General features: G+C 40.6%; 1 protein-coding gene across 4 annotated transcripts in view; it reads left to right on the top strand.

Annotated features, from left to right (window-relative positions):
* Positions 1-23,396, top strand: part of LOC127658463 (collagen alpha-1(XIV) chain-like) — a 176,011-nt gene extending 152,615 nt beyond the window's left edge. For 2 of the 4 annotated variants that reach the window (XM_052147787.1, XM_052147785.1), the window contains 6 exons: positions 2,018-2,053; positions 2,475-2,541; positions 3,209-3,397; positions 18,293-18,370; positions 19,617-19,772; positions 22,514-23,396. In XM_052147787.1, coding sequence (XP_052003747.1) covers positions 2,018-2,053; positions 2,475-2,541; positions 3,209-3,397; positions 18,293-18,370; positions 19,617-19,772; positions 22,514-22,548 — 561 coding nt within the window. In that variant the 3' untranslated portion in view covers positions 22,549-23,396. Of the gene's footprint in view, positions 1-2,017; positions 2,054-2,474; positions 2,542-3,208; positions 3,398-18,292; positions 18,371-19,616; positions 19,773-21,737 lie in introns of all 4 variants that reach the window. The other 2 variants (XM_052147788.1, XM_052147786.1) reach the window with 2 other exon arrangements.
* Positions 23,397-26,133: the final 2,737 nt, after the last annotated feature.

Below are 26,133 nucleotides of genomic sequence, written 5' to 3'. Positions count from 1 at the left end.
GGCCCCATGGCAAATGTATAGTTGCCCTGACTTACACCACTATCAGGGCGTGGCAAGCCGGTAGAGCGGCTACGTAAACCCTGAGAGTGGCGGGGCATGTGCTTGCTGATAATTTTTCCTGTAGAAAGTCCAGAACTGAAGCAATCTGGCAGTTAACTGGATCCGCATTATGTGCACTGCACCATCTTTCAAAGACACCCCATTTATTAGCGGAACTTCTTCTAGTAGAGGGAGCCCTAGCACTTACCAAGATAACTTCAGGTGAAAGCCCAGTGTCCCTCAGTTGGTACCCTTCAGGGGCCAAACATGAAGGTTCAACAGCTCAGGCCGGGGATGAAATGTTGTGCCCTGCACCTGGGACAGAATGTCCCTCCTGTCTGGAATCGCACAAGGCGAGCCGTCAAGAAGAGACAATATCTCCGAGAACCATACCCTGTTCGGCCAACACGGCGCTATCAGTAAGAGGCAAGACCCTTGCTGGCGAACTCTGGCCAAGACTCCCTGGAGTAGACAAACCGGAGGAAATGCATACAAGTGAAATCTGGGCCATGTATGTGCCATCGCATCCAGACCCAGGGGGGCTGGGTGACTCAGAGAGAAGTAGAGGGGACATCACGCTGTCTGTTGGGAGGCAAAGAGGTCCACTTCCGCTCTTTAAAATCTCACCCAGATTTGTTCCACTACCTCGGGGTGGAGTTTCTACTCCCCCGTCGGTATTTTCTGTCTGGACAGTAAATCTGCTCCCACATTCAGGCATCCAGGGATATAAACTGCTCTGATTGACAGGAGCTTGCCCTGGGCCCAAAGGAGAATCTGCCGTGCCAGTCTGTTGAGCTGGCGTGAATGTAGACCTCCTTGATGCTTTATGTAAGAGACTACTGCTGTGTTGTCCACCCGCACCAGGACATGGCAGCCTCTCAAATAATGGAGGAAGTATTTCAGAGCCAGAAACACCGGAATCAACTCAAGGCAGTTGATGTGCCAATCGAGCTGATGACCCTCCCATTCCCCTCGAGCTGGACGACCACTTAAGACCACACCCCAGCCAGTCAGGGAGGCGTCTGTCGTTAGCAATTTGCCCCAACGCAAGAGCAGCATGCTCTTCCCCCAAACACACAAAACAAAACTGGTGTGTGTCCATTTCAGCCATAGAGCGTAAACATGGGAACACACACCGCTTTTTTTGTTTATCAGTCATTCTTTTTCTTCTTTTTTTTTAAAGAAAAGAGAAAGAGAAAGGTTTCTGCACACTGCCTAACAATTCTAACTCCTAACAGAGGAAACTAGAAAGTTCTGACAGTCAAGAAGCACAACACACACAGAATGATCTGAAGACAAAAGGTCTGACGATGCACCTGTGGCGCATCTATTTATAGCCCTGCTACAGGTGCATCCAATGATGTCACCAGCAGAGTCTATAAATTCTAGTCAATTTCATTAACGTGTTGCACACATATTCACAGCTGGTCACTTCTAAAGACGTTCCCAAAGCGCTAAATCAGCACAGCATCAAAGTGTAGCTTTTTGATAGGGAACATTAAAGTCTCATACCAGGAGTGTTCCAAATAAGTAGCATTTATCAATGGTAAGTTGAAGTATGTGGGGTTCTGTATATACATAAAATATACAAAATATAATTAAACAGGAATATATACATTAACAAGGGTAAATCTGTAAACTAGCACTTGAGTAATTATTTTAAACAGAGTAATCAGTATTGTATTGTGAACAAGAAGATTAAAAAATATATACATACAAAGAAAAACCATTAAAGATTATGTAATAATACTGAGTAGTATATATATATACAGTATGTATATATGTATTATTTTGAGCTTTGGGAAAGATGGATTACATCGACACTCGTTTGCTCTTCCTTGCATTTTTTTTCAAGATCATGAATTCGGGGGCTTTTTCAAATTCAAGTTCTGGTGATATTAATCTGATGCATATTACTCCAATCCATTTCCAAATCAGTGTGTACTGATATCTTCACTCATTGTCTCTCTTTCTGCAGGGGCCTCTTGGCACTAAAGGCGAGCGGGGGGAGAGGGTAAGTCTGCAATCTGCCTCTAAACTGTCATGGAACTTAGATCAGCACTTTGATGGAGCTCGCTGACAGCGAAAAATCCCAATAGCAACAATAAACTACAGCTTCTCTTTTTCACTCTCTCCACGCATAGAGTTTTTAATTCAGACACTGCTGGAGCATTAAAAGTACTACAGGCACAGTAATAGCTATATGTCAGACAAGAGCTTCCACACAGCAGTCTTTCCACTGCTGTGGTTCTGGGCACCAAACAAAGGACACATGCTGAGTGTTAAATAGGCTGTATTAAAAACCCACATAGTACAGGGTATTAGCCTCTCTTAAAAGCAACAAAAGTGAGTGTTGTGTGTTTGTGTGTTTGTGTTTTATGTCACAGCAACCTTTCTGTGTTATGGTCTTAATCCAGTATTGTTTGTTTCTTAAGGGTGACATGCAGTCTCAGGCGGTTGTCCGTGCCATAGCACGACAAGTTTGCGAGCAGCTAATTCAGAGTGAGTACCTTGTTTGTGTGTGCTCAATTGCAGTCCGTCTACTGAGGCCATGGTGGACGTAGCCTCTTCAAAAAATTCTTCAAAATTAACATAACTAAAGTTTTAAAATGAACTGTTTGAATCAATTCACTTCATAATATGCACAACTCTGAGGTATACAATGCATAAATAATTGTATTTATTTGCAAAAGGCAAGTTTTAGCCACTGAACAATTGCCAGAGGAGACAAAAACATAAAGGACCCTATTATTAGTAAAATGACCAATCAGAATTAATTTTCAAATGATGCAACATAATTTATTTCCATACAAAATACAGCTGAAGATTGCAAAAGGGACAATTTGCCTCATTCCACATAAATATAATCCATTAAATACTGAATATTAACCATAAATAACCAAAAAATAAATACATTATTTGAGGTCATCTATCTAAGCAGTCAGTTTTTAGTATCACTACTGTGCATCATCCAGCCTGCATGTGGTTAATGCAACAATTGAGGAGAGACTTTCATACAAAAAATCAACATTGTTGATAGTTGTTTAAATTGAACCCCTGTATGACAGGGCCATAGTTCCTGACCAAATAGTTGAGGAACTATTATGATTAGAATTTGTTCAAATGTATTTTATTCTGACCTCATTAATATTTCCTCTTTCCCCTTTAGGTCATATGTCTCACTACAACTCCATCCTGAACCAGATTCCTAGTCAGACTGTTTCAGTACGGACAGTACCAGGTCCTCCAGGTGAGCCTGGTCGGCCGGGGCCTCCGGGGCCACAAGGAGAGCAGGGTCCATCTGGCAGACCAGGATTCCCTGGAGCCAGTGGACAAAACAGCCGTCAAGGAGAGAGAGGTAAACTAACTTTGTATTTCAAATAATTTACATCATCACTAGATAGTGTTAAATGCATGTTATATGATGCAGTATGTATAATGAACAACATGTTTTGAATATGTAGGTATTAAAATGTCAAGGAATTATCTACAATCTGCCAAATTTACAGATGTTTTTAAAAGCTACTACTGTACCACAACTTATCGCAAACAATATAAAAAGTACTCAAGTCTTTTATGGATAATGTAAGCAAGCCAATATTAAGACACAACAAAAATACTGCATATGTGTTACCATTGGTTTCTTCACTTTACGTTGTGTTGTTTTTTGTGTAAATGGAGTGCTGAAAGAAGGAGACTGGACTACGGCACGCTGGGTCTGCATAAAGAATATATATTTGTACAAATCGTCACTGCAGCTTCAGTTCACATCAGTTAACACTCTTCCTTTCAGGAGAGAGAAGAGCAAAAGACTGAAAAGAAGAACATAACTTGATAAATTGAAATGACTGCCTGGACTAAACCACTTTGTTTCAACAGGCGGGGGGAGAAGTACAAAACCATTATACTTCACAGACCCTTTTTATAATTAAACATATTTATGAACAAGAACAATAGAAATTGAATAATTCACATGAGGAAAATATTAATTGATAAAAATAATAAAATAAAATAAAATCTAGTTAAATAACATTATCGGCCCTGTTACCTATGCTTTAGTCATTGTAGTCTGTAAAGACAGCACCACACTTGCAGATTCAATACAACAACATTTTGGCTTAGGGTGTCACACATGCAGACTGTTTTGCTGAGATCTTGCTCTCTTCAGTTGGAGGTATGACACACTTGCCAATACAAAATGGTGGTGTGGTGACAAACCTAAATAACAACATGAGTACAGCGTGAGCATAAACAATTGTAATAGTGATTTAGGGCATTCTCAGCCCTGTAGCTTCCATGATTTGTTCTGAAACAGGGGCTAAAATAGTTACAGTGTTTGAGGAAATGCACCACATTCCTAGATAAATATTCCAAAGGAGCAGGTGTAAAAACACCCTTCGGAAGCAAATCATGAAGTAACTGTACCATGTGAAAATGCTTGATTGTGTATGTATCCCCTCAAGGCTTGCCATAGAATGCGTATATGTCCATACTGCTTTCAGTGAATAAAAACAGACTGCCGTGGCTCTGTTTTCTGATGCCATATTAATGTAGAAAAAAAAGTAAGGAAAAACAATTGGTGACAGAATCACAATGGATTACAATCAGCATTTGTGATGAGTGCAATTAAAACATTCATATCAGCTTGACATCTTGTCAGTTCTTCTGTAAAAGAAGAAGCTCATTGGTCACACGATGAGAATTCAAGACCCCACCTCGGCGACAGAATGATTTTTCAAGCGAGCTGGATGTTTGTTTGTTTTGGGGGTTGTTAATGAAGCTCACATCTGATAATCACTGGAAAAATCAGCTAGTGTGGTGCCAGCTTAAGGGTTGAATTTTTACCAACAACTTCAAAAGCAATGAAAAGCCCCACAAATCTTGCTGAAACTAGAAAGTTTATTTATTTTGTCTGAAAGCAGCTGAATAAGATCTACATGATTCTTCTGCTAACAGCACTACAAACCTGAGTCTTTATCATGAGTGAGTATCCTCAATTATAACAGCTCTGATAACACACAGCCTATGGCTTCAGCATGAGAGAGACAGTGAGATTTCTCTGGATCATTGCTGATAATCTGCACTTTCACACAGTTTCCAAGCAGAAATACTTAAGATCATAGCTAAGAGGCAGCCAGGGCAAAACAGATCAATTAGTGAGAGATAACTCAGGGGAATGTGTGTGTTTATGTTAACAAGAAGCCTATAATCAGTACTCTCTTTCAGAGGCTCCTTTTGGATTAATTGACCACTTGTTCAGAGGTGATGAAGAGCAGACTGCCCGTGGGCTGCTCAAATTCTGAGGGGTTTTCAGATCCTTGGAGACAAATGATTGGACAAATCAACTGTGACTCCTTAGGCATTGCTGTCTTCAATACCAATGCAGGTCTTTTAATATTAGTAATGTAAATGCAGGCTGAAATAGGATGGGTGGTATAATGGACTAGAATATGCATAGAATTGTATAATTTTGCTACAGTTTGTTTATTCTGCAGCAGATATATTCGCTGCAATCAGTTGGCACTTGACTGATTTACATTACATGGTCATGGAAATATCAGGGAATTAAAAAAAGGGATTTCCATGCCTGGAAAAGTCATGGCAATGAGCTACATTTTAAAAGTAATTGAAACTTTTAGAGTGATTTTAAAAATCTTTAGGGATGTTCAGCTCTGAAATATTTCATTAGCTATAAATTGCACTTTGTGAGTGTGATCTCTTAAAAACAATAAAAAAAAATCTGTATCCCATAATGCATTGAAATTAATTATGGAAATAATTCATCAAAAAGTGTGGGAACTTGAATGAAGAAAGCTTATGTGAATTTAAAGAGCAGGATGTTTCATTCAAGACGAGAAAGGACTCCTTATTAAGAGGTGTTATGCACAACTTCAAGTTGAATTTAGTTGCTTATGGTTGTCAGGCAACAGCACAGCTGGCTGCTTATGCTTTTATTTAATTAAATACAATATCTAATTTAATTTAATTGATGGGTGGGCACAGGTGTGTATATTGCCTAATTTACAACGGCTTAGATTGTGGCTCATCCAAGCAGATTGAGTGAGTATGGCTAAGGGATAGCCACTATAGATTGGAATTCACCCCGATGCTGTCGCTGGTGTCAAGCATGCCTGAGTGTGGTTTGTTGTCTGTACAACTGCACGTTGCCAATACAGCTGGAGTTTCACTTACTGCCCCCTGCTGAAAACAGGTGGTACATCAAGCTTGAATTACTCTGAGGGCAGGAAGTGTGATACAGCAATTAGAGATGCCAGGCAGAGGCGGACTGTCCATTGGGAGAACCAGGACTTTTCCCAGTGGGTGCCGACCATGAAACGGGGCTGTGATATGCCAAAGGGGGCTTCGATAAGCTGAAGGGGCTGGAAAACAGTGCCACAATATGCAGAAGGGAACAGTTAAACACAGTGGCTCAAACACACACCACACACACGTGTGTACACATGCACGCACAATGAGTTGAATGTAAGTGACGAGCACAGCACTCAGTGAGAGGAACACCACCAATGAAGGGGGGAAAAGTAGAAACTGCCCCTCTGCCTTGGGTATACAGCTCCTGCAAACAAAATAAAAACCAAAAAATTAAATCTGACAGAAGCAAGTTAGCACACAATACAATCAAGCCTTCATCTCAAAATTGGGGGACACTTTAACTGACATGGGACAAAGAGCAGCTATGGCATATGTACACACAGAAATATAATTCAGCAAAAGAGGTTAGGCTCGGTTGCACACAGACAACAGGACATACATTTGATAATAAAAATGACACACAAACAAACAAACAAAAAATCTACAACAGTTGGAACAAAAAGAAACAAACAACAAAAACAAAATAGAAACAAAACAGCAGCACTTCCTGAAGGTGGCAACAGTTCAGTCTCATAACCTAGGAAATGGGAGGATAGCCTGTTATACCAGACTGATAGGTGTACCGAATATGTGATTGTTTGTCTGAATGTTTACTTGAATACTTGATTGCCTACTGCTGCTAAGCACTTAATTTTCTTAATTTGTATTTTTGTTCTAGTATTTGTTCTTTTTTTATTCATTGCTGTTTTTTATTGTTATTTTACTACTAACTGTTTACTAGTCTTGAAAAATAATTTAAGAACTTGAAACATCTATGTTACTATTGTAATCTTCGTTCCCTGATGGAGGGAAAGAGACATTGTGTCAAAGAAGCAACACTAGGGGTCTCTCTTGAGAGCCTCGCTCAACTCTGAACTTGAGAACAGGCCAATGAGAAATAGGTAGACAGAATTTGCATGTCCCGCCTCCGGACATACAGGTATAAAGGGAGGGAAATGCGTCTGTCCATTCAGGATTTTGCCCTGCGGAGCCCTCCCTCCATCAGGGAACGGAGGTTAAAATGGTAATCTAGATGTTCCCCGTCTGTCGCCCACTTCGATGTTGTGTCGAAGAAGCGACACTAGGGGTCCATATTTAATCACACCATGCGCTGAACCGTTTATGTGCGTTGCTGATGCAGGTGCAGGCAGGCAGTTGCGTGCCAAAGCGACAGGCCACGTCAGACTGCACATACCCTTCCTCAACACCCCATAAGATCGTCATAACCTTCTGGTTCCCTACATCCCGTAGGGGGTACAAGGTGACGCGTCAAGGCGGGAAGGCATTCTATTCCAATTCCTATTCTTTCAGGGGGAAAAGATCCTGCGGAGTCCACACCTGCCCAGGCTGGGGGAGGTAAAGAGTGGTGAAATACATCACATGTGTTTTCAGGTCACATGTGGAGAATGGCACAGTGGTAGATCCTACCTGTTGAGGGGGAGGAGTTGCTACAAACACGGCGACCGGGGGGCAAAGGGGACTGCCCAATGGAGATGCGGGTCCGCTCACAAGGGGACCATACCATGGAAAATACACACGGGGATAAGTCCACATGGTGTCCCATCCTGTGGAACACCTATTACAGTACAGAGTAGTTTGAGTACTCGTAGTGGGTCTGGTCTGGGAATTCCTCCACTGAATTTGTGGACCAGAGGACTAGGGAGGAGTCATCCAGGGAGCCGAGTTAGTGGAATCTCCTGGGATAAGAGTACTTGAGATCACCTCAGTGGAGGGGACAGGCGCTTGGTACAAGTGGTACACCCGGTCAGTTGTTTCCATGTTACCGAATTCTACTGGCTCGGACCTGAGAGAACACGTGATGAAACCGACTCGACCCTGAGTAAAATCTCGTAAAGGTAATGGGTATTGCCCAACCTGCTGTTCTGCATATGTCTGCTAGGGAGGTGCCTTTGGCCAGTGCCCACGAGGATGCCACACTTCTCGTCGAGTGTGCTCGAACCCGCAAGGGTCGGGCACGGCCTGGGAGTGATAGGCCAATGCTATAGCGTCAACCACCCAGTGGGAAAGCCTCTGTTTCTCAGACAGCGTTCCCTTTCCTCTGTCCACCAAAGCAGACAAAGAGCTGCTCAGAACGTCTAAAGCTCTGCATGCGGTCCACATAAGTAAGCAGGGTGCGCACTGGACACAGCAACAAAGAGGCTGGGTCTGCCTCCTCCAGGGGCAGAGCTTGCAGGTTGACTACCTGTTCTCTGAAGGGAGTCGTAGGAACCATGGGCACGTAGCCCGGTCACAGTCTTAGGATGACGTGAGTGTCTGCCGGACCTAACTTCAGGCAAGTGTTGCTGACAGAGAATGCTTGCAGGTCCCCGACCCTCTTGATAGAAGCAAGCGCGATCAGGAGGGCCGCCTTCAGGGGGAGGGCCTTGAGCTGAACCGATTCTAGTGGCTCAAAGGGGGATCTCTGAAGGCCCAAGAGGACAACTGAGAGATCCCATGAGGGGAACAGGCTTGGCCAGGGAGGGTTCAACCTCCAGGCACCTCTAAGGAACCTGATAATCAAGTCGTGCTTACCCAAATTCTTGCCGTGGTGGACTGCAATAGCGACAACATACACCTTCAAGGTGGAGGGGGACACCATCCTGCAGGAATGAGAGCACTGACCTGACTGCACACTTCTGCGGGTCTTCAGACAGGGAAGAACACCAATTCGGGAACAAGCGCCACTTCAGGCCGTAAAGCTGCCTGGTAGAGGGAGCTCTGGCTTGGTTGATCGTGTCCATGACAGCAGGTGGTAGGCCACTTAAATCTTCTGCATCCCATCCTGGGGCCAGACGTGGAGGTTCCAGAGGTCTGGGCGCGGATGCCAGAGGGTGCCCCATCCCTGAGAAAGAAAGGCTCACTGGGGGAAATGCGTACTTGCACAGCCCCCAGAACACCAGAACACGTCGGGTCACCTGCTGTAAGTGGACTCCTGTCCATAGAAAACAAAGGTCTGTCCAGGGTTTGAAAGTCTGGCAACAGGTGGGGGTGATAAGCACACGGTGCGTGCAGTGGCGCCATGCCCATCTCGGGACTTGAGTCTGGAGCCAGTGCTGATGTGGTCTCATATGCATCAACCCCTGCAGCGTGACCGCTGCGGAGGACACCATATGCCCCAGGAGCCTCTGGAAATGTTTTAGAGGAACCGCTGTGCCTGGTTTGGACACTGCGCACACTCTTTGGTGAGGCGTGCTTCCGTTGAGACTGAGTCTAACTCCATGCCGAGAAAAGAGATGCTCTGAACCGGGGCGAGCTTGCTCTTTTCCCAGTTGACCTGAAGCCCTAGTTGGCTGAGGTGCCTGAGCACCTGGTCCCTCTGGGCGCATTGTAAATCGCTGGAGTGGTCCAGGATGAGCCAGTCATCTAGGTAGTTGAGTTTTTGAATGTCCACTTCCCTTAGCGGGACAAGGGCTGCCTCTACAACCTTTGTGAAGACGTGAGGGGACAGGGACATACCGAAGGGGAGGACTTTGTACTGATACGCCTGTCCGTCGAATGCAAACTGTAGAAAGTGTCGATGTCAAGGCAAGATCGAGACATGGAAGTACGCGTCCTTCAGGTCTATCTTGATGCCGGATGCAAGTTAAGATGTGTCTTTGCGTGAGCATTTTGAACGGGAGTTTGTGTAAGGTCCGGTTGAAAAATCGCAAGTCCAAGATCGGTCGTAAGCACCGCCTTTCTTGGGTACGATGAAGTAAGGGCTGTAGAAACCCTTCTTCATCTCGGCTGGAGGGACAGGCTCTCCGCACGCAGATTGTTGTCGTCTTCGCCGTGCACCAAGGTAAATTGGACGCCGCCGAAATTCACCGCCTGGTGAATTGAATTGCATAAACGGGAAGTGAAAGCCACGCATCCAATGTCCGTGCTGGGGCACTAATGGGACTATCGTTTTTTACGTACCCGGTGGGGCGGACCGTGGCGGAAGTGTGTCCCGAGGCTCTGGTGTTGAGAGAGGACTCGAAGCACTTACCTTGCTCCGCACACCCGGCAGGGTCAGGTTAGTGACTGAGGAGGAGGTCCCATGAAGGCGTCCTTTGGACTCATCAGAACCGGCCGGCCGGGGGGCAGCAGTCGTAGGGCCGAAGGCAGGGGGTCCGAATCCGGTGTGCCAGGACTGTTGAGGTGTGGCACCGGGATACTGTGAGAATGGCATCTGTGGGCCAGGTGACCCAGAGAAAGATGAAAATGATCTTTTGTTGAGAATGTGGTTACCGCAGCCCGAATGTAGTGCGTCAAAGAAAATAAACTGAACTGAGGATTCTCCTACCAGCCCTCCACCAGGGACGAAGTGGTCTGCTTATCAGCTCCAGAGTAAACATCTCAATCTCTGGGTCATCTGTCTCAGAAACGCTTGGGAGCCTTCCGGGATCTGGAGGATGTTCATGAGACAGGGGTGCGTGCGCTTCCTGCGGGGCGCTCGTTGCTGGGGCTGATAGCTGGGCCCAGGTTGAGGCAGAGCTGCACGTTTCCTGGAAGCCACAGGAGGATGCCCTCAGCGAGCAGGCGGAGCACGGCCCGTGCCTGTGGCGTGACGGGGCATGATGTGAGAAATGGCCTCCGTCTGCTTCTTCACCTCTGAGAACTGCTGGGCAAAGTCCTCGATGGTGTCGGCGAAGAGACCGAACTATGATATCCGAGGGGTTATCATATGCTAAGCAAAGTGAAAAGGCTGATGCAGGCTGCTGAAAAGGTGATCAAACCAGATCAGATTATTGTAGGCCAGAATCAAAGCAAAGACAACAATAATACACTTGTAATGGACAGAATAACATTTGTTGCTTTCTTGGCAGAACTAGTAAACTGCACTGCGCAAACAGAAAGCAGGACAGAAAGAATTAAAATCTTCATAAAAGCAGCAGAAAAATACTTGGACATTCAGGACATTTTAGTAGAAAATTAAGTGAGATGCTTAAGAAGCAGATAACAATCTCACAGGGGTCGATATTGGTGTTAATAATTTTACAATGGAATGCTAGGATTATTGTAGCAAACGATATGCAAGAAACTTGGTTAAAACATACCATTCTACAAGGGTATACAGTTGTTCGTAGGGACAGAAAGATGGGGTTGGAGTGGCCACATTTATTAAGGAGGGTGTGGGATATAGGGTTATACAAGTGAATAAAGAGCATGAGTCAATAGATATTGAAGAATGGGCTGAGGCACAAATGTTAAGAATGGTTAACTTTTTTTATCCATGCAATAGGCTTAATAGGGAATTATAATATGTAATTATTAGGGTGGTCGATTTAACGCGTTAATTCAGTGCGATTCATTTTGCAAAAAATAACGCGTTAAAAAAATTTTGCAATTAATCGCATGCCCCCGGACCATAATAAGGAAGATTCCTGAGAAATGCAAGCTTGTAGTACCACCTGTTTACTCCAGAGGGCAGTAAGTGAAATTTAAGCTGTATGAGCAACACAAAGTTTATACAGTGAAGAAAACACTTCAGTACGCAGAACAACACAAACATGCATTACGTTCTTGCATTCAAAACACTTGATGGAGCGCAAATCTGAACTAAGGGATCTCAAGATGTGTTTAAAGATTGAGTATTAAACTATATTTAACTTGACACAGTGACCTAAACATTTTATGTTTTTGACACAACGCACCCGAGACGCTACACAAGCATGTATGACGTAGGTGTAAATTGGCTGGGTCCTTAAACAAGCCCTCATAATAAATCTTGAACTGATTGACAAATTCACTTGTGAAATTGATTGCTGTGAACTGTATGCCAATGATTGGATTATGATCAATAATATGGTAGTAAACAATACATTGTATTCTAAAGCCGCTTTTTGTATGGTCTTATCAATGATTAACTCTTCTGCTACAGGAATGTAATGCATTGTAATTATCTGAATATTTTTTATTTTATATATATATATATATATATATATATATATATATATATATATATATATATATATATATATATATACACAGGTGAAACTCGAAAAATTAGAATATCGTGCAAAAGTTCATTAATTTCAGTAATTCAACTTAAAAGGTGAAACTAATATATTATATAGACACATTACAAGCAAAGTAAGATATTTCAAGCCTTTATTTGATATAATTTTGATGATTATGGCTTACAGCTTATGAAAACCCCAAATTCAGAATCTCAGAAAATTAGAATATTACATGAAATCAATAAAAAAAGGATTTTAAATACAGAAATGTCGGCCCTCTGAAAAGTATAATCATGCATATGTACTCAGTACTTGGTTTGGGCCCCTTTTGCATTAATTACTGCCTCAATGCGGCGTGGCATGGATGCTATCAGCCTGTGGCACTGCTGAGGTGTTATGGAAGACCAAGATGCTTCAATAGCAGCCTTCAGCTCTTCTGCATTGTTTGGTCTCATGTCTCTCATCTTTCTCTTAGTAATGCCCCATAGATTCTCTATGGGGTTCAGGTCAGGCGAGTTTGCTGGCCAATCAAGCACAGTAATACCATGGTCATTGAACCAGGTTTTGGTACTTTTGGCAGTGTGGGCAGGTGCCAAGTCCTGCTGGAAAATGAAGTCAGCATCTCCATAAAGCTTGTCTGCTGAAGGAAGCATGAAGTGCTCTAAAATGTCCCGTAGACGGCTGCGTTGACTCTGGACTTAATAAAGCACAGTGGACCAACACCAGCCGATGACATGGCTCCCCAAACCAACACAGACTGTGGAAACTTCACACTGGACTTCAAGCATCTTGGATTATGTGCCTCTCCATTCTTCCTCCAGACTCTGGGACCTTGGTTTCCAAATGAGATGCAAAATTTGCTCTCATCAGAAAAGAGGACTTTGGACCACTGAGCAACAGACCAGTTCTTTTTTCTTTAGCCCAGGTAAGACGCTTGACATTTGAAGCCCATGTCCAGGACCCGCCTGTGTGTGGTGGCTCTTGATGCAGTAACTCCAGCCTCAGTCCACTCCTTGTGAAGCTCCCCACACATTTGAATGGCCTTTTCCTGACAATCCTCTCCAGGCTACGGTCATCCCTGCTGCTTGTGCACCTTTTTCTTCCACACTTTTCCCTTCCACTTAACTTTCTATTAATGTGCTTTGATACAGCACTTTGAGAACATCCAACTTCATTTGCAATTACCTTTTGAGGCTTTCCCTCCTTGTGGAGGGTGTCAATGATGGTTTTCTGCACAACTGTCAGGTCAGCAGTCTTCCCCATGATTGTGAATTCAACTGAACCAGACTGAGAGACCATTTAAAGGCTCAGGAACCCTTTGCAGGTGTTTAGCTGATTAGAGTGTGACACTTTGAGCCTACAATACTGAACCTTTTCACAATATTCTAATTTTCTGAGATTCTGAATTTGGGGTTTTCATAAGCTGTAAGCCATATTCATCAAAATTATATCAAAGGGCTTGAAATATCTTACTTTGCTTGTAATGAGTCTATATAATATATTAGTTTCACCTTTTAAGTTGAATTACTGAAATTAATGAACTTTTGCACGATATTCTAATTTTTCGAGTTTCACCTGTATGTATATATATATATATATATATATATATATATATATATATATATATATATATATATATATATATATATAATTTTGTAATTTTAAAGATAACTGTGTATAATTATATATTGATATAAATAGTATAATCATTATATATTGAATTATTGTTATATGATGGGCTTTCTCAGCAAATATTTGTATATGCGATTAATCGCGATTAATTAATCTGGACACCATGTAATTCATTCGATTAAAAAATTTAATCGATTGACAGCCCTAGTAATTATAGAATGATGTGGTGTGGGGATTTCAATGCACATAGCACGTTATGGGGAAGCACAAGCAATGATCACAATGGAAGCACAGTGGAGGATGTAATAAATATTAAGGGATTAGTGTATTTGAATGATGGCAGAGCAACAAGAATGGATGTTTCAAGGGGTTGTTGTTCTGCCATTAATTTAACACTTCAGAAAATTGGGCAGATTAAGTGAACAAACAGTGGGACAAACAATGGGAAGTGATCACTTTCCAATATGTTGTAAAATAGGACTAGACATAACACAGATGTTAGAGAGTAGTAATCCTGGTTGGAAATTTAATACAGCTGATTGGGAAAGTTTTAAATAAATATATAATAAGATAATTAATGGTTTATATGCTTCAATAGAAGAAATGGAGGTTGAAGAACTCAATAGTAGATTGCGTGAAATCCTGAATAGAACAGCAGAAGTAATAGGAAAAAGAAAAGGTTTGGGACAAATAAAGCTGTTCCATGGTGGACAGAAGAATGTAGCAAAGCAATCACAGACAGAAACAAAGCATTTAGAAAAGTTAGCAGGTTATTCGTATTTACAAACTTAATTAGGTATAAGAAGGCATAGGTAGTAGAAAGAAAGGTAACTCAGACTGCACAAAAGAATTATTGGAGGCAGTTCTGTACCTCTCTAGGGGAAGACATAGACATTAGTAAAGTATGTGGAATGATAAGGAAAAGGGGTGGGGTCTGGAAAAGTTTCAGTTCCCCTTCTGTCACTTCTGACATTGTGTCAAATGAAGTGACTCAAGGGGTCTTCCTTGGGAGCCTCGCGCACCTCTGAACTTGAGAAAAGGCCAGTTCGAAATTGGCAGACAGAATTTGCATGTTCCGCCCCCGGACATACAAGTATAAAGGGAGGGAAATGTGTCTGTCCATTCAGATTCTGCAATACCCCATGGTTGTTTACAATGCCAAATGTAGATCTGCAGCTACAGGAAATAATCAATAATAAACCAAAGGAGGTTGTGGTTAGACCATAGATTCCAAAGGAGGTTGTGAGAACATGAACCATTCATAAAACACTGCCTGTGTGTGATCGCAGCCCAGGCACGCGAGGCAGCTCTTATGACCGTCAGAAGCGGAGAGAAAGATGCGCAAATTGACTGTCTCAGTCACGGAGGCAACTGAGATTCGTCCTTCGCAACCCGGATTGAGGCGCCACCACTAGGACTTAGAGCGCTTTGGGAATTGGGCATGCCAAATTGGAGAGAAAAAAACTATTTTTTTAGACCTCTTAAGTGTGATTCAAATTACGGACATTCCAACTTATAATATTCAAATGTTTCTCAATAAGACTAGCCATTGTACATTATACATGAGAAGAAGAAAAACTTGATGTAGAACTTTTTAAGAAAAAAAAAGAATAAAAAGCAATGTGCAAACTCAATTATCCCATATCTCGTATTCCCAAACAAAATGAGTCCCCATCAACCCATTGTATCTGTAAGGCAACAATTCCAAGCATGGAAGAACAAGTCTTCAGAGTATTCATGAATAGATCAATTAATTATTGCTCTCTAAACAGCCCCAAATCATCCTTGATGAAGAAAAACGTAAGAAAATAAGATAAAATTAGAAAGAAAATAAGAAACGAAAAAAAATAGAAGACCTTTGCAGGTCCACAATTTCTTACCCCATATCAGCCTAATTTAACAGTATATAATATTGACAGCTAATGTCTAAAAATACATTTTAGCAATTGACATATTGACATATACGAGTCTGTGTTATATTAAGGATTTCATCAGTTTTATATATATATATATATGCACACACACAAAAAATATTTTTGCCACATTATGACTCTTTGACATTATGATATTTTCTGTGTCTCACCATAGTTTAAATGAGTCATGCAGGATAAATAAAGCCATTTTTTTTTACCCTTGGCTTACACTTTCGCCTTGACTCTGTCTAACTGTCTACGTTGAGTGGTCACTTTTGCCAGGAGGGGAAGGTTATAAGCTGATACATATTCCATTTAGAGAGAGTGGACTCTGATTTTGTGCAAGATATAATGTTTCAACTTTAACTAGATCGTGGGGAATCTTAGTGATCATCAAGCATGGTTTTATCTTTGAGGGTGAACCAATGAGGTGTGCACGGTACACTTTCACTCCGTTTGGGAAATTAGATGTCCCCAACTATGTATGCAGCATTTCGGATATATACGGCCTTTTCAACCTTCCCTTTAAGTCAGTTATCTTGGATGTAAGGGCTGTAATCTCTTTCGATAGGTTGGTGCAAAGCTTCTCTAGATAAGCGATAGGACTCTCATAGTCAGAACAGGTCTCTTCCAAATCTGTAATTCGAGTTGTTGCCTGCACCATCTTCAAAGAGGCCTCCAAGGTGTTCATGAAAGAGTCAATTTTCTTAATAGCCAGAAGTATAGTCTTATAAGGAGCATCTTCCTCATAGTCCAGGAATTTTTAGGTCTCCATATTGTTAATAGCGGCCGCTTGGTTGTTCCCCTCAACTTGCGTGGTATCCACTGAAACATAGGTCTCGAAACCGATTGTTACATCTTGTCCTTTTTTAGAGGCTTTCTTGATCCTACTCATTATTCATTTTTTAACTGGTATATTCAACAGAAGAGGAAAAATATATTTTTTAAAATAGCAGTTGAATCACACAGGAGCTCTCACTGCTTTCTAACTGGAGAACTGTAAAACAGGAAAGGGCGAAGGTCACACTCACAAACCTATCGGTCCAGAGTGGAACCCTTTGAATAGAATAGACTGTTCTTCGAAAGTTTCTGCGTTTTTCTGTCTATTCTGAGCGCTGAACCAAAACAGTTATTAATTTGCACTTTACAAATTAATTCCGTTATTCATTTTATCTGACTCCGATTTTATATTAATCTGATTCCAATTTAAGTTGACCTCTAATTTAGATTAAAGCTCAAATTACTTTCTGATCATTCTTTTAATTTGGTCTTTTTAAGTTATTGATTACTCTGAATCCTCTTAATTTTCATTATCCTTTCATTCGGGTCCCAATTGTCGCTCAGAGTCAAATGCCAGCAAATTAATTACATAGATCTCACGGACACAAAATCAGTTCTGTTCATAGTCAGCGGTTGCAGGGTTTACTAATATCATCTGATTCGGCCACTTACTGCTTGCTCATAACCAGATGATAGTTTTATTTAGTCACGTTTCATACAACTTGCTAAAACAGTGATAAGCAGTGACTGGTAGTCTTAAGTGGTTTTCTCCTATTCATAATCTCCAGTAATGTCATTATCCAGGACATAAGTTTGCAGTAACAAAAGGCGTCCCTTGAATCTACCGTTGATAAATGATTTTGGAGGAATTCAGAATAAATAAAAAGTAACAATTTATTTGCCAGGTAGGGTTTAAACGTAAGTTGCAAACTCAATCAAAGCCATTTGTACATATGATCAGAATAAACAAACATTGCTAAAAATAAAAGACAATTAAAAGAAAAACATACCTGACAATGGAAAAACTAAATGCAATTGCAAAGCATGGGAGATCTGAATGCAGATTCCTAAAATCAATGTGTGGGATCGTCTGACTACAGAGAACCCCGATTTCTTTGTCATCTCTCCTTAAATACCAAGCGATTCTATTTTTATTTCAGATGTGCATGTTTGAGGGGTCCAGGTTTTAGTTTACAATTTAGGGGTTTGAAGGTGGACCTTTGAAACTTGTGACTGAGTAGGTCTTTTGATATTTACCAGGGAACTGGGAGGGGTTATGCCTCTGATAGAATGCAGTATTTTACTAAGTTCTTAATCTTACTTGTGATTTGACTTTGCTGAAAGGGAATGAGCCATTACTAAGTCATTACTTAGTTTTAGGTGACTCTAAAATGACTTGAAGTGAGTTATGTAAGAGAGGGGGGCAGATGTGGGTGAGAACTGCATTTTATGGTCCTTGCACAGTAGGGGGTGTTTTGTCATGTGGAGATGTTCTTCTGTATGAGAGTTTTTAATGACTTGGTTCTCGCAGAGATGCATTGTCATCTCAGTGCTAGCAGCCTTACAGAACCATCTAAAAATGCATTGTACCTGTACGAGATGCTGAAATCTATCAGCTCTTTGTCTCTTTGCCAGGTCTACCGGGAGAAAGAGGCGAGAAAGGCAGCCCAGGGGTAGGGACACAGGGCCCCCGCGGTCCCCCAGGACCCCAAGGTGAGATCTTATATGTGCAATAGCCTTTAAGTTCCTAGAGAAGAACATGCTGTGGCTTTGAATTGTGTATACGAGGACAACTCTTTAACTCGAATTATCACAATTTGAATTATTAAGTCTGTATTAGTGAGATTTCAAAATTATTACAGTTACTGCTTTAAGATGTCTGTCACATACTGTGGCATCTTTAAAATGGGGTGTGTGTTGTTGTTTTTTATTATCTTGTCCCCTTTAAAGGGTACTGGGATTTACTTGTTTTGTTAGAATGTTCATTTATGTCAATAACAAGGACATCTTTGTCCTCAAGCAATTTGAAACAGTAGTACATTTATTTCTATCCAAATTGGAAAAAGTTGTCAGAAGTCAGCATCTTCATATTGCACAGACTAAAATAATTCTGTTATTAAATGTCCTTTCTCATAGAAAATACAAGCTTGCAAACTTTTAATAACCTCAGCACACATCTTGATCTGTTTTTGGTTCCTTTGATTCCTGTGTAGAATATAGAAATTGAAACAATATTTGGGTCAGAGAGAAATGTTTTCATATTGATTTCAGCAGGAAGGCTGTTGAGTAGACTTTGAAAAATGTCAGCGTCTGCTCACTGCTAATTGTGGTTTGATCAATACTCCTCGTATAAATGAAATTCATAGAAGCCACAGAGCTGTAAGTACAAATTACATCTAAGGAAGGATGTGGATTGGCTGTGGCTAAAACTTCTGTCGCAAAGAAGAAATGGGTTTCACACTGAAAAAACGAATGCAAAGAAAACTATTTTACTACAGCTGCACCGTATTCTGTGAGGAATAAAGCTCAGCTGGGTTTAAAGATGCAGACTACTAATGTCCATTGTCTTCTACTAAATCTAACACTTAAATCCCTATACTGGCTACCTGTATCTTACAGAAATTATTTAAAGATCCTCACTTTTGAAATACGTTCATGGTGGCCCCTACATTCCTCTGCAATTTGATTATGAAATATACTCTAGATCACTCAAATCATCCAACTGCATCTTGCAGTTAATTCAACTGGGTCTTTTGAAAAAGTACTGTATATCAAAGCATAATTCTATATACATTTTTATTTTATTCTATGTTGATATTATTTATTTGATCTAATTTCATATGTATCTATGTCAATCTTTATGTACATGCACTGTATACATCTTCTGTAAAGCATTTTGAAACACTGTTTTAAATGGTATTAAAATCTTAATAAAGCATGACATTCTGTACTTTCTCAGGGCCTCCAGGAGAAGGTCGAACAGGCAGTCAGGGCCCTCCAGGGAGACCTGGCATTCTGGGCACCCCTGGACATCCAGGTACCCCTGGTAACCCTGGCCCTGCAGGTCCCCCTGGCTACTGCGACCAGAACTCCTGCCTCGGGTACAACGGTGGAGGTAATCCTCTCTATCCCCTACTCTGTCTCTCTAACTCCCTCTATCTGTCAATATTTCTCAATTTCATTGAGATCTACATGAAAATTTCAAGGTAACCATGGATACTGAACAGCTGAAAGTCAATTATGGAGTTAGTCTGGTAGCGACAACAGGCTGGTATTGAGTTCTAGGAGACAATAAGGTAAATAAATTAAAATTGCTCTTCGGGGTTCACTGATGATAATCACCATAGAGCAAATTGATAAAAGAGTACTATTATTCTCTATGGCCTTTTGAAGTGGTTTGCTCATTTTCACTCAATTTTGTATGTCCAAAATTGCTTTCCCTGCTGAAAAAAATACATAAAAATAGCTTAACCCAGCCTAAGGTGTTTGGCTGGTTTAAACTGATCTATGCAGGTTTAGCTGGTCTCCCAGTGGTTGGCTAGCTGGTCTCTCATCCTGACCAGCTGAAAAGCATCCAAAACACTCTACAATTCATCCAGTTTGGCCAGAATGGCAGACCAGCTAACCACATTTGGCTAGTTTAATATATATACATATATATTTTATTCAGCAAGGTTTGAGCAAAAATAAGCTTGTTGTCTGACCTTCATCATATTAAACTGGCCTTTCCCAAACAATGCTAAGAAAAAGAAGGACCACAACTGTTATTCTGCTTGTAAATGCTCTCAAAGTTGTTTTCTCACCACATTTTTAATATAAGGAAGCATCTCTAGGTCAGACTGGACTGATATTGATGGCTCATTTTAAATACCTCATTTATCAGATCCCAGAAAAGCTTTCTAGTGAACACCTCACAGATTATTCCTATGTTGCTTTGTCAAAAAATAAGGCAAACGTTCTCTTGGGTTTCTGCAAAATAAAGCAATTAAACAAATGAAGATTTATGACATTTTGCATAAAGACGTTTAAGATCTATAAAGGTTATAGTTGTAAGCATTCACAGTCAACATAAAATCTTGCAGCTCAGCTATGGCAAATTTTGTAACTTGTTTAGAAATCACTCTCTGGAATGTTTCATTTCTAATGAAAAATTGCAAGTTTTCTACGCAGTACCCATATTCAAGACCCCATGAAATCTAGCTTTGTGGCTTTTTAGTTCTTGTCTATTAGCTTTTTCTATTAGCCTGCTATATGCCAGTGTTCAGTATTTAGTTAGGATAACTCTCGGAAATAGATTAAAGATTTTATTGATAATGACAGTGAAGTAAGCTTGGTCTTGGCGGACTAGATCTGCTTTACGCATGCTGATGCTGCTGAGACAGAGGAGACATGCTGCTGCTACTGTGTCAACATTAAGATAAAGCCCCCTGTAAAGCAGATCTAAGCAAGTGGTGGTAGGGAGGTGGAGGGAGAATGATACACATAAATGTGCTGCTGTAGCCATTTCTGCCATTTCTGAAATACGTAATTTAAAATGAACAGTTTTTCCTCTTTCGGGAACACATAAAATATTGATTACTCATCTTGCACTACAGAGATTTCTGTCCAATCATATGCTTTTTAGAAGGAGGAGGTCCCTCCCTGTAATACCACCTGCCACCGTTTTTAAAAATTTGCTTCTCAAGTAAATGTATCTTGTTTTAAGGATGTTTAAATATTTAGGATAATATTTAATAAGAAAAAAATACTGATTAAGATTTGTATTTTTATTTATTTGTGATGTAACTAAATCCTATTAGCTTTTTAAAACAAAGGATGAGCCCTTTGATGTGGCATAAACATCCTTTTTCAATAGAAAATACGTTAAGACAGGACAAAAAACCTGCTTGCCAACTGATTTCGTGGGGTCTTTAAGTTTGAATGTCATATTGAAACTTAAATGTCAAGATGCGACAATTATGTGAATGCCTAAAAACAAGGTGTTTCTCAGAGCATGTGGGTGATACAGGACTCACACTTACCACCGTGTCTTTCTTCTCTCTTGCCGGGATCTTCTCCATTGTCTCACACCTGCATGAAGGTCCAGAGCAGTATGGGAATGACTACTGAGAAACATTCTCTAAGAGCTAACTGCTCTTCCCATCGCTCCCCTTCTATATCCCACCCTCCTTCCATGGGATGAAACCAAAGACTTTATCTGGGGAATTTTTTTCCCCAAATCACCAGAACTCCAAGATCTCCTCCTGCAATCCCTTCTGGTTCCCCAACCCTGTCCCCAATGTCACCACCATTACAAAGCCATTCCCTTTTTAACCCCTCTGAACATCATACAAGCATCAGTTTCAGTCTGCTTGACCACTGTGATGCTCATGTAGATCTTATTTGGTCTTGACCTGACACATTCTGAGGTTGTAGAGTAAAATGTGTCATATTTTACTGTACAACATTTTCTGACACTACCTTTCTTAAAATTTGAGTTCTTTAAAACCTGCATCTGAATTCCCATACTTCCAGAGTATGTTCTGAATTGAATTAAGTACCTGAATAAACTACCTATAGCACTTTTGCTTCAAAACAGAATCACTTGGCTCACAATTCTACACCTTATTTAATGCAACTTTTCAAATCTGCTACATATTCAGACATACTCATTTGGCACTTTTTGCAAACTATATGGTATGGAAGTATGCATATTTGGATGTGGGACATTTCTAAACTAAGCTAATTGCTGGAAAGTTTCAAAGTCTGCTCAAATCTCTTCTTCCTGTCTGTTCTGACATTATGCCTTTATCTCTTTGCTACTTCCTTCTCTTGCTAACTCAACGCCTGCTCACTTGGTGGTGGTGACTGAAAAAGATGACAACCAATCTAATTCCCCCATGTTCCCATAGTACAACAGTTACCCTCAGGCCCCTACCAAAACTACGGCCCTGCCACAAACTATAACAACAACGAGGAGGATGAGGAGGACCCTTATGATGGCTACCCTCCTCTGTACTACCAACCCAGCAACCATGACCCCCATGCCTTCAGGCCTGGCCCCGTCCACCCTGGTGACATGCCAGGGATGAGGTCACCTGGCATGCATCGCTTCTCTCGTAGCACGACTGAAGAGGGGAGCGTTGATGAGTCGGGAGCGTAGGTGAAGGCCTAACAGCTTGGGTGACCAGCCCCAGCAAACCGACCATTCACACACTTTTCATCAGAATATCCTGCAGGATAGGATTGAGGGAACTCTGAAAAGTGCCTGCTATATGGATCCTTACGGGGAGTGGGTGGGTATTGTATGGAGAAGATTGGAAAATGAAACTGTGCCGATATCCATTCAGTGACTTTTCTGCCATTTGTGAGTTTGCATGTGCCAAATAAGACAACAAACAAGTTTAAACAAAGCAGTGGTTTGAGTTATGTGTAGTCCATATCTTTTGTAAATGATAATGGGGGATATCTGTAGTTTTTGTCATTTTTAAAGGATAGTTTACCAAAAAATTTGAATTGTCGTAATTTGTTCACCCTCGTGCCCAGTATTATTTTCTTCCATTAAACACAAAATAAGATCTTGCGCATAATGTCTGAGTAGCTCTTTTCCAGACAACAAAAGTGGATAGTGATTCTAAATACATATCTTATGGAGTTATTGATGCACTGTGAATGATGCCGAATCGGTTGAAACGAATGTGAAACTGAATCAGTCTCCCTACATTCTCAAACTACTTACACTGGCAGCCAAAAGTTTGGAATAATGTACAGATTTTGCTCTTATGGAAAGAAATTGGTACTTTTATTCACCAAAGTGGCATTCAACTGATCACAATGTATAGTCAGGACATTAATAATGTGAAAAGTTACTATTAAACTACTTCAACGAGTTCTCATTAAAGATTCCTCCACGTGCAGCAATGACAACTTTGCAGATCCTTGGCATTATAGCGGTCAGTTTGTCCAGATACGCAGGTGACATTTCACCCCACACTTCCTGTAGCACTTGCCATAGATGTGACTGTCTTGTCGGGCACTTCTCACGCACCTTACAGTCCAGCTGATCCCACAAAAGCTCAATGGGGTTAAAATCCATAACACTCTTTTCCAATTATCTGTTGTCCAATGTCTGTTTCTTTGCACACTCTAACCTTTTTCTTTTAGTTTTTCTTTTTCAAAAGTGGCTTTGCAATTATTCCCATAAGGCCTGCACCCCTGAGTCTTCTCTTTACTGTTGTACATGAAACTGGTGTTGAGCGGGTATAATTCAATGAAGCTGTCAGCTGAGGACATGTGAGACATCTATTTCTCAAACTAGAGACTCTGATGTACTTATTCTCTTGTTTAGTTGTACATCTGACCTTCCACATCTCTTTCTGTCCTTGTTAGAGCCAGCTGTCCTTTGTCTTTGAAGAATGTAGTGTACAGCTTTGTTTGAAATCTTAAGTTTTTTGGCAGTTTCAAGCATTTGTGCAGCCTTTATTCCACAAAACTGTTTGACTGACAAGTTTCTAGAGAAAGCAGTTTCTTTTTTGTCATTTTTGACCTAATATTGACCTTAAGACATGCCAGTCTATTTCATACTGTGGCAACTCAAAAACAAACACAAAGACAATGTTAAGCATCATTTAATGAACCAAATATATTTCAACTGTGTTTGATATAATGGCAAGTGATTTTATAGCACCAAATTAGCAATTTAGCACGATTACTCAAAGGTGTTGGAGTGATGACTGCTGGAAATGGGGCCTGTCTAGATTTGATCAAAAATTAAAAAAAATAAAGTGATCGGTGCTGTTTTTTACATCAGTAATGTCCTGAGTATACTTTATGATCAGTTGAATGCCACTTTGGTGAATTAAAGTACCAATTTCCTTCCGAAACAGCAAAATCTGTACATTATTCAAACATTTGCCCGCCAGTGTATATGTCTGAATATTTTGCAATATACTTTAAATACTGAATATTGATCCTACGATAATAATAAACAAATTCATATCAATTGTTTTATATTTTTCTATGGTTCTTTATCCGATTATGTAATTCACAATGCTTCTTGGGATAGTAGCTCATTCCCTCATTTAAGACAATAAGTATACATGTAGTACTTTTGTCTTTTTGTTCAATTTGCAAACAAATGCAATCTGGTTGGTTTGGTTCATGGCTTCATCATAAAATCCTCAACTTATATGAAGGTTATTATGACATCCAAATGGGAAAAACTAATGTGAAAAAAACACTTTAAAAGTGGGCATGCACTGTTGGGCTCTATTATTTACTGATAATATTCCCCTTACCCGCTGCTCTCAAATATCATTCTTGGTCACATTTGTAAGCACAGTACAATTGGTTACACAACACATGAGAATCACAAAATCAATGTTGTCAAACTTGGAGAATGGCTCCATTTGAATTGAAAACGAGTACCAATGATTTTTGAATGCAAAGATGGGAATATTATCAGTGAATAAGGATCTGAATTCATTCTGTCCTTCAAACAAAGCTATCGGCTTACGAAGACATGGAACATAGAGCACCAGTTGTATGGACTAATTTTATATCTTATGGTGCTTTTTGTACTTGGCATTTCAAATCACTGATTTGTTGTATGGAAAAGAGCAGCTCGGACATTCTACCCAAGATCTTTTTTTGTGGTTAAGGGTTGGAGTGACATGTGGGTGAGTAATTGAGACTTGATGAATGTCATTTGTGATGTTACAATGTTCACTTTTACAGCATAGTGCGTTTATATGGAATTGGCTGCTTGCTTTGTTTAATTTAATTTAGAGAGAAAAAATACCTCTGTTGATGCTTTTGATGTTGTTTTCACTAGCAATTATTTATGAAAAACTCAATTCTTAACCATACTCAAAACTTGTTAATGAACCAAATATAACCTCTCAATTTATTATCTGGTACTTTAAAGTAAATTTGTCTGGATCATAATTGTATTATCACATATTAATGTGAACTTTTTGTGCATATGGTCTTGTTAGACGACGTATCATGCAATCTGTGTTTTTATAAGAGCTCTGCGTGGAGTCATTCCCAGTCTCTGTGGTCCTGTGTCCTATGGGCCTGTTCACTGTGAAAGAGACTTGAAATAGTTAGGCCTGTGGTCTATTGTCCTTTCAGAATAACTCAAACTGCATGTGGAGCAGGTGCCAGTGGAAAGACTCATCACCAGACCTTTGAATCTTTACTTTGTTTTTGTAACCAATAAAACTGTACTGCGACAATGACCCAACATGATGTCTCGTCTGGCTTTTATTATGTTGCTCTGTGTGTTTTCCTAATTGATGTCACCCAAAAAAGGATTTAAAAATTAAAATGATTATTTTTTCAATAATTTTCTTATTTATTTTTTGGTATAATGAGCTCAAATGAATGGATCATCTATTGAGGTTCCTGCATGGTCAAATAAAACAAGCCACCTCGATTTTACTTTTACACTACAAATTAGACATGGCAACCAGCAAAGGCAATGCCAGCCTCAC

The sequence above is a fragment of the Xyrauchen texanus genome, chromosome 17 (assembly GCF_025860055.1).
Source record: "Xyrauchen texanus isolate HMW12.3.18 chromosome 17, RBS_HiC_50CHRs, whole genome shotgun sequence".
NCBI classification, from domain to species: domain Eukaryota; kingdom Metazoa; phylum Chordata; class Actinopteri; order Cypriniformes; family Catostomidae; genus Xyrauchen; species Xyrauchen texanus.
The sequence above is the reverse complement of the archived record's forward strand: the minus strand, read 5'-3'. Positions and strand labels throughout refer to the sequence as shown.